At 44.4% G+C, this 9,443-nt stretch overlaps 1 protein-coding gene across 1 annotated transcript in view; it reads left to right on the forward strand.

Annotated features, from left to right (window-relative positions):
- Positions 1–9,050, forward strand: part of LOC149306227 (heparan sulfate glucosamine 3-O-sulfotransferase 6-like) — a 43,794-nt gene extending 34,744 nt beyond the window's left edge. Inside the window, exon 2 of the mRNA XM_089539807.1 lies at positions 7,605–9,050. Coding sequence (XP_089395933.1) covers positions 7,605–8,223 — 619 coding nt within the window. The 3' untranslated portion in view covers positions 8,224–9,050. The remainder of the gene's footprint in view (positions 1–7,604) is intronic.
- Positions 9,051–9,443: the final 393 nt, after the last annotated feature.

The raw sequence follows: 9,443 nt of genomic DNA on the forward strand, positions 1-9,443 counted from the left end.
CGTCAGGAATAAACTCTTCTAGAACATGGCCACAGAGACCAAAAAACCCACAAAAGCTACCAATAAGTTAAGCTCCTTCCCATCTCGATTCTAGCTCCTCCAGCCCTGTTGCATTAGGTAGACATTGGGCATTGCTTTGTGTCCAAACCATGGTGCCCAACTTATGGGGAAAGTGGTTTTAATCAGACCTCAGTACCATTAGGGTACGAATGGCCAACTGCATGGGGACTGTTTTCTAGGGTCAATCCACATTGTAGAAGTAATCCAGTTTGCGTCCGCTTTAAGTGCTGTAGCTCCATCCTATAGAATCCTGGGATTTCAAGTTTTGCAAGGTCTTGAGACTTCCCTACCCAACTGTGCTGGTGCCTCACCAAACTACAAATCCTATGGTTCTGCAGAATGGAGCCACAGCAGTTAAAGTAGTGTCAAACCGCATTGTTTCTACAGTGCGCATGTCGAACTATACTTGCAGTAGAGAAACATCTGCAAGAGGGGTTTGCAGTATTCCCATCAGTAGGATAATGATGATGATGATTATATTTGTATCCTGAGCTTTTCCCAAAACTGGGACCCAAAGCAGCTCACAGTGTTAAAAGTACCGTACACTTAAAAACATACAAAAGCGCTACATCAAAATAGAATTAAATTATAAGCCAACTAGGAGTTAACAGATGGTTTAATTCAAAGAAAAGGAGCAAAACTTTCATGTAGCCCATGCAAATAATATATTAGGATCAGGTACAACTGTATATCTCCATGTTTGTTTATGCTGTTTGAAAAGTCATTTCCGCTGGTCATCAGATGCCCAAGAACTTTAATGTTTCATAGGTCTTTGCATTCTTTGGCTCAATCTGCACACACAATCTTCTTTCCTCCCAGGCGATCTCTCTTTTTCGTCTTGAAATGTAACTCCGCAGAAATCTAACTTTGCTCCGTTATTACAATTCTTCTCGCTCCTACCTGCAGGCAACGCTTAGCATTCGAAAGACATTCTCTTAAGGTCAATACTAATTAATGGCAAATTTAATTAAAGTTTCCAGTGCGTTCGCTTAAAGTGGTTTCTAATGGGTATCTCTCTGGCTTGGCACTCTCTCCCCCATTCCCCAAACTCAAGCTAGAAGGGGGTTATCATTGATGAACAGCAGTCATTTTATGACAGAGGGATCAGAGAGAATGAAAATGTGGCAAAAGTGGAATTATTTGAGGAGTCACCGGAAGAGTGGATGGGGAAATTGAGGCATTGCCTTGGTTTGGTCTTGCAGAGAGAGGATGCAGGATGTGAATCGTCACTGGTTTCCTTTCCGGAAGCGAAAGCAAATAATTTCAAAGGTTTCTATGTCCCACGCTGGGCGAGAGATTATGAGGATTTCTGCACATTTTTGAGAATCTCATTAATTTTTTCAGATTTTTGATTTTGCAAAAAAAAAATTGCCAATATTTTATGTCCGTTACGTAGTTATTGTCGTTGTGTGCCTTCAAGTCGTTTCCAATTTATGGTGAACCTATCATTGGGTTTTCTTGGCAAGTTTCTTCAGAGAAGATTTGCGGTTGCTATCCTCTGAGGCTGAGAGAGTGTGCTTTGCCCAGGGTCTCCCAGTGAGTTTCATGACTGAGTGGGCATTCAAATATATATACAGTGCGCCCGCATTATATGCGGCTTTGAGTGTATGGGCTCAAGCCACGCGGGGCGCAAGGGAAAGTGCGTCCCATTCAGATGAACGGGGTGCACGCCCGTGGCACGTGCGCGCCACTGCACTGCTGTGCGCATGAGCCCCATTCACTTGAATAGGGCTCAAGCATAAGTGGAATTTGCCTTATGCAGGGGGGTCTGGAATGGATCCCTCACGTAAGGTGAGGTTCCACTGTGTATGTGTGTGTGTATGTATATGACAGAGCCGGCATGGTGTAGTGGTTTGAGTGTTGGACTATGGCCCTATACAGACGGGCAGAAAGCTCCAGCGTCCTCACACTGGGTGCCCTAACTCTACCCCCATGGCGCCATTTTGACGTCTGCCGGTCCACACGGCATGCACCATCATGATGCACCTCCAGCACTGCATCAACATAATGCAGCACTGAAGGGCCATCATAAAGCTGCACCGCCACAGCTATGGTGCCCCTTGGAGGGTGCAAAAAGGAGCTACTTTTTGTGGCTGCTTTTTGCACTCTCCAGAGGTCAAATTGCAGCCACGGAGTCAGGTTGCTGCAGCCCCGATCCAGCCAGGAAAGGGGCGGCTGCATGCTACCCCTTATGCGCAAATGTGTATAGCCCCTATGTCTCTGGAGACGAGAGTTCTATTCCTGCTCAACCATGGAAACCCATGGAAACACACTCTCAGCCCCAGAAAACCCTGTGATAGGTTTACCTTAGGGTTGCCATAAGTCAGAAACAGCTGGAAGATACACAACAACAACAACAACACACAAACACAGAAAGAGAGAAAGAGAGAATTTCCCAGAAAATGCTTCTGCCTTCTAACTGCGTCTTAAGGCTTTCCATCCCGAATTTATCTAAAATGAGGAAGTGATGGTATATAAAATAAATCTGACGCAAGGCGCTTTATTATTGGTTTGGGGAAAGAATGCTGGGCAGCATTTTAAATTCCTACATTTCGGACTGGAATGATTGCTGCTGTGTGTTTTTCAGATCGGCTGCAGGATTTAATGCGGTCCTTTCTAGTATCTCAAATGGCATCACAACTCAGCCCCTGCCCCCCCCAATAATGAACATTTTATTGCAAGTTAAGCGGAATGATTGATTTAGTCCCTAAGCTTGTATTTGCTGAGCAAGACGCGTAAAAGGTTAGGAACACACGGAAAGAATTATTTTTCTGTACTTAGAAAGGAAAAAGGAAGCAGCGAGAAACACAGGAAGGCATTTGGAAAGGCCATAAATTCTTCAATAAGTCAGCGCACAGTAGCTCTCTAGGACAGAACCAATGAAATACAGTGAGCTCTAACAACAACGGCACAATTTTACCACTGTTCTATGGTATTATTATTATTATTATTATTATTATTATTATTATTATTTCCATTGTACCATTGTTCCATAAGAGAGCCAGTGTAGTGTAATGGTTTCAACATCGTACTACGATTCCGGAGACCAAGGTTTGAATCCTGCCTCCTCCATGTAAACTCACTGGATGACCTCGGACAAAGTCGCACTTTCGAGTAACAACTTGCCAAGAAAACCCCGTGATACGGTCGCCTTAAGTCAGAAACAACTCAAAGGCACACAACAATGACAACAAACCATTGTTACATAGGTGAGCATGGGTGCCATTTTTCACCCCAGTCGAAGCCTCCAAAAACTTATCAAATCCACCCCATGTAGGCCACTTTGCCAAATGATGAAGACAAATAAGTCTTCTTTTGTGGTGCTATTTCTTTCTGGCTGCTCCTGTATGGAGTCAAAGGGTCGGTCTAGGTGGGCCATTTTGTTGATGCAGTCCTTTACTTCTTCTGCCAATGGGCAACTGTGCAAAGATTGCAACTGGGAAGCTGCCAGAGGTTTGGCTGGGAAAGGGCATCGCTGCCTGGCTAGAATGCCACACAATGTCTCCATCTACGACATGCCCATCTCCAGGCTTTGAACATCAAAGAGGTTTGCGCACTGTACAGACCAACATAATGAGATGGATTGGCACCAGATCAAACTCTTGCCCCAACCCTTACCAGTCAGTCAATGGAGTTAGTCAATGCAATTCAATGCAGTCAAGGCAAGTTTTAGCCACCCACCCACCAAAAAAAGCAACGCCTCCAAACTTTCTGCAAACTCTGCCTACCGAATCTCAGAAGAAAGGGTCGAATAAGGAATATGCAGAGTTATAGCTCACCTTAGTTTCATAACACTTTGTGCCATCTGCAGTATCTAGACTGACCTTTGCCGGCCTTTTTAGTAGCAAGAATTGATTAAGCAGTTAACGCTGAGCGTGATTTCTCCATCCGTCATGAAGACAAGGTGCTCTGTGGCCGTGAAAAATGCCTGATCTTGAACAGCAACACTTACCATCACACCTTGCTAAACGGAGAACGAAAGTCCTTCGACGCTCAGTAAATATTTATGGGCACCACAATGAAGTGATGACTGGAGAGGTTCCTTTGCTGAGAGGGGAGGCTGGATGCGCTCCAATGCAAGTGAACATCTCTGTATTTAACCTCATGCGCTGGGATATATATTTTGAAAACATTTGCACTGAATGACTGGCAGAGTGTTTTATGACCCCGATGTAGGGTTGCCACATTCCAGTCCTTCAAATCCAGGCATGTAATTTGTATATGATGCAAATTATTATCATTAAGCTTATTATTAAATTGCATTCTGATTATACAAAGTCAAAACAATAATCATTGCTGTCCAGGATGGGTATTTTTAGCCCCTTCAGTCCGGGATTTTCTGGGTTTTCTGGGACAAATGGCAACCCTACCCAGATGGGAATTCCAATGGAGTGAGGCTTGGTAAAGGACTAGTAGTAGGGTTTCATGTAGACGTCTTCAGTTTCCTGAATGGACTAAAAAAATTAATGGGGACCACTCTACAGACAACTAGAAATATGTGATTCCTTTTCAGCATTACGGTTTGCTAGGAAATGGAAGTACCAGTTGAGTATCCCTTATCCAGAATTCCAAAATCCAAAACATTTTTTGGGTTTGAGTACCTGCACTTTAACTCAAAAAGTTTTAGATTTTGGAGTATTTTGGATTTTGGGATTCTGGATAAGGGACCTGTATTGTAAGGAGCCAGCATGGCATCATGGTTTGAGCGTTGGGCTGTGAATTTGGAGACCAGGGTTCGGTTCCCCGTTCAGCCATGAAACCCACTGAGTGACTTCTGGCAAGTCACACTCTCTCAGCTTCAGGGGAAGGCAATGGCAAACTTCCTCTGAACAAATCTTGCCCAGAAAACACCATGAAAGGTTTGTCTTAGGGTTGCTGTAAATCCGAAACAACGTGAAGGCACACAACAAGAAAGTGCAGTTGGAGGAGACCTTCATGGGTTGAGTGACAAAATAAGGCTTTGGCTGCTTTTGTTTGTTATTCTTTTGAAGAGCAGTGCTGGGTTCCTCTGAGATTATTCACTCTAGTGATTGATTGATTGATTGATTGATTGATTGATTGATTGATTGAGTTCTCCTTCTCTCCTGAAACTGGGACTCAAGGCAACTTGGGTTCAAAGAAACACACAAAGGATGGGCGTTTGTGAGTGACATATGCATGCATAAGACACACTATGTATGCAGGGTGGAGTATTTGCCAACAGAGATATTCTTCTGTCAGCTAGCTGTATCTGGATTACACAACAGCATCCAGTCATTGATGTGAATTACACAACGTTGCTCTCTTGCCTGGGAGTTGCGTAGCGCAACTTGCGGATATTTATTCCAAGCGAAGCGGATGTTGTACTGCAGCCAAGGAGTGATTTTATCAAAGCCCACTTAAGGAAGCTGTAATAGTAAAAACAAAAAACCGAGTTCAAAGCCATGTTTAAATCACATCGGTAAAATAAAAATAACAGTACAACATTTTGAGTTCGAAGCATTTTGGCAGGAACCGATCGGTAATCCAAAGCCTTCCTGTATAATAATACTTTTAAAAGTGCTTGGTCTACTAGACTTGTCCAAAGCTTGGAAAGGTAATTTCTTAAGGAATACCTTGTTTTCAAGCCTTCAAATTTAATTTATTGACCCCCCCCCCAAAAAAAAAAAAAAACCCCAGCAGCTTGGTGCATTTCTTACAGGAGTAGGTGTCTTCCTGGGCTACTTTAAGTGAAAATTTGGTAACGGGTAGAAATAACAGGGAAAGGCTCAGGACAGACACTGCAAAAAAGGAGGACAATTCGACACCTCAGCAAACATTTTATTGAAAACAAATAAGGTGGATATGTGAAATGGAGGCTGCAGCTTCACTGCAAAATTAATGCAGTTTGACACCACTTTAATGGAGTCCTGGGATTTGTAGCTTGTTGTGGCACCAGAGTTCTGCGGCAGAGAAGGCTAAATTTTTCACAAAACCACACATCCCAGAATGCATTAAGCCCTGGCAATTAAAGTGGTGTCAAACTGCATTAATTCTGCAGTGTAGATGCAAATGCAGCCTTGCATAAGCAAAGACAAACATCCAGAACTTCCTAGAGACCCCTTGAAGGCTTCTTCCAAATTGCATCCAGGGATGACATTTTCTTTCACCAGCCTCCAGTTTCCTTATGATTTCCATTTTAGCGGCCAAACTTATAGAACTATATCTGTAATAGCTATAAATCTGTATCTTGTGGTTGTTATTGTGTGTCTTCAAGTTGTTTCCAACTCATAGCGGCCCCAAGGCGAACCTATAATGGGGTTTTCTTGGCAAGGTTAGTTGGCATATGGTTTTTGTAATCCAAAAAGGTAACTTTCCCAACCTTTGCTGTCCTCCAGGAGAGGAGACCACAGAGCCATACTCCCAAACAGGAAAACCTGTTTTTTTCTGATGGGTTTCATGTAATTCACCCCCAGCTCCTTCCTAATTGCTGACATCTGAAAGTCATTACAATAATTGACGCAAAACTGGAGCGTTTTGGCATTCCTCCTGAATGTCTCACTGGGATGGGTTCATGATTCTGGACCACCCCCTTGGAAATGTCCAATGACCAAAGTCCATATCTGATGGGGAGAAAGTACATGGCACATTAATCCCTGGTATGTGGAAAAGGACAGAAGCACGGCTGGATTTGTCAAAGGGTCTGGCTCTTTGCAAAGTTGGAGGGTAAGCAAAAATAACAGGACAAACTGGGGGCAACCGTGTATGGACCAAACAAGAGATGCCTTTCATTTCTGTCGATGTGCCGTGCTGTAAATCACAGTCAATTAGCAAAAGCCATCAATATTGCCAACAACTGCCTATCCTAAGCTTTTAGATTTGGACAGGGCATGTCATAATCTTCCGTTCTGCTTTCCAAATGAGTCCTGGTTTTGAGTCTTGGCACGGATGCACCTCTCTGTTATGCAGCAAAGTGTTATCTTTGCAGCTCCCATGAGTATTATTAACTTCAAGGATGTGGCTGGGCTCCAGAGAGCTTGTTTTCAAGTTTATCGAGAACATCCAGCTTGGCGTCTTGCCTTGCGGAGATAAATGTGGGCTTTGTTTGTTGGTTCTTTTTCCTCAGAAAGGAGCCCTAGATGGCACGCCAGAGGCAAACGCAGAACAGTTTTGCCTCCACTCCTCCTAATGATAACCCAAGGTAACAGTTTTATAGCTCCTCCACAGATGCAAGAAACATGATCTTGTGGGATCTTGTGTGAAGACAGAGGCCAACTCTCTCTCTCTCTCTGTGTGTGTATCCATACTGTACACTTATAGCATTATTTGATACCACTTTAAGGTCCAGGCTTTGGAATCCTAGGATTTGTAGTTTCACGAGGGACTCAGAATTCTCTGCTAGAAATCTCTAGTGCTTTCCCCACCGAACATCAAATCCCAGGATTCCAGAAAAGTGGCGTCAAATGGGCATGATAAAGATGTTTTTACGCCACCAGGCTTTCACATGACATGGCTGCTGTCTTGTTTTCATTTAAAAAGTGTTTTAAACTTTAAATTTCTGACCTGCGTCCTTTTCGTTTCTGCAGAAATCTGATGCCGAGGACCTTGGAAGGCCAGATCACCATGGAGAAAACGCCCAGCTACTTTGTGACCAAGGAAGCCCCCAGGCGCATCTACAACATGTCCAGGGACACCAAGTTGATTGTGGTGGTGCGCAACCCGGTGACACGGGCCATTTCGGACTACACACAGACCCTTTCCAAGACGCCCACCCTCCCCAGCTTCCAGGCATTGGCCTTCAAGAACCTCAGCACCGGACTCATCGACACAACCTGGAGTGCCGTGAGGATTGGCATTTACGCCAAGCATTTAGACAACTGGCTGCGTTATTTTCCCTTGTCCAAATTCCTCTTTGTCAGCGGGGAGCGGCTGGTGAGCGACCCGGCTGGGGAGATGGGCCGCGTCCAAGACTTCTTGGGTCTTGAGCGGGTGGTGACAGACAAACACTTCTACTTCAACGAGACCAAGGGTTTCCCGTGCTTGAAGAAGCCCGAAGGGAGCAGCCGGCCCCGGTGTTTGGGGAAATCCAAGGGGCGGCCGCACCCCAAAATTGACCAACAAGTCATCCGGCGGCTGCAAGAGTTCTACAGACCTTTCAACATGAAGTTCTATCAAATGACGGGGCAGGATTTTGGGTGGGATTGACAGAGAGACGTCTTTGCACAAAAGTGGGGACGTTGAACATGCTCCAAGGTGAGGTGTGGGGAGTCCGTTGGCCCATTTAGCAGCCCTACAAGCCAGATCCTGCTCCCCTAGACCCAGTATGAGCTGGAGTGCCTGCAATTCCAGAGTGGGGACTTCTGGATCTGGGATGTATCGGCTCCTTTCTAATTTATATCCCCTCTTGCCAGGAAGAGAGAGATGCACTCTTTGCTGAGGAGAGAGAAAAGTATTTAAGATATGTCCGTTGTTGTTGTTTTTAAAGTCAATGACAGCAAAAGGAGAGTAACTATGGGGAGCTCTGGTGCAACGAATTTTCTTCCAAATAAACCTGGCTAATACAGATTGGCCTTCAAAGTTTTTGAGTGTGAGTGTCTTATGTGTGAATGTGTGTTAGAGGGGGAAAGAGAGAGAGAGATGATGATGATGGTGGTGGTGGTGGTGGTGGTGATGGAAGCAATTCAGTATGTTCTTCTGCAAATACCAAGAGCCTGGGAAAGTTATCTTTTTAGATTGCAAAAAAAGTGCCCAGCCAGCATAGCCAGTGCTCATGATAACAATTGTAGTGCAAAAAAGTAACTTTCGTAGGCTCTGCATGGTCCCATTCTCTGTGACCCAGCAGCCATGAGACTCAGAAAGAAGGTGGGCATGACTTAAACACAGAACAGTGACTAAATGCAAATCTATATATATATATATATACACACACATATGTATTTGCTAATGCAAATCCATATATATACAGTATATGTATTTATGGGTTCTTCCTGAGTTTCTGCGAGACCTTCTAGCAGCTAATAAAAAGCCCCTCTGAACCTCCTCCAAATGTTTACAGTTGTTTCTCTTTTTAAAAGTCGGGCACTTTCCCATCTCTGGCATGCAAGATCTCGGGTCGGGAGGGATGTATCTAGGAGGAAAATGGAAACACAATACTTTGCCGTATCTGATAAAACGGAGGGGGACAAATCATTCCCTAGAGGGAAACCCAGAGAGGTTGTGCTTGTTGAAGTTCCTGTAACAAGAGGCTTATCAACTCTTTGTTTCCGCGGCCTCTTCATGGGGCAGTAATTTTGTTCAGGTGATGCTCAAGGGCTCTTAAGCCGCCTCTGAAGCCCGGATCCATTCAGGGGCCTCTTCAGATGGCTTGTTAATCTGTTTACTGAAAAAACAAAGAGCGCAATGACATGGATCAAATGGATGTCTGA

Source organism: Sceloporus occidentalis, unplaced genomic scaffold (genome assembly GCF_023333645.1).
Source record: "Sceloporus occidentalis isolate IW3139 unplaced genomic scaffold, rSceOcc1.0.p SCAF_10, whole genome shotgun sequence".
Lineage (NCBI taxonomy): Eukaryota > Metazoa > Chordata > Lepidosauria > Squamata > Phrynosomatidae > Sceloporus > Sceloporus occidentalis.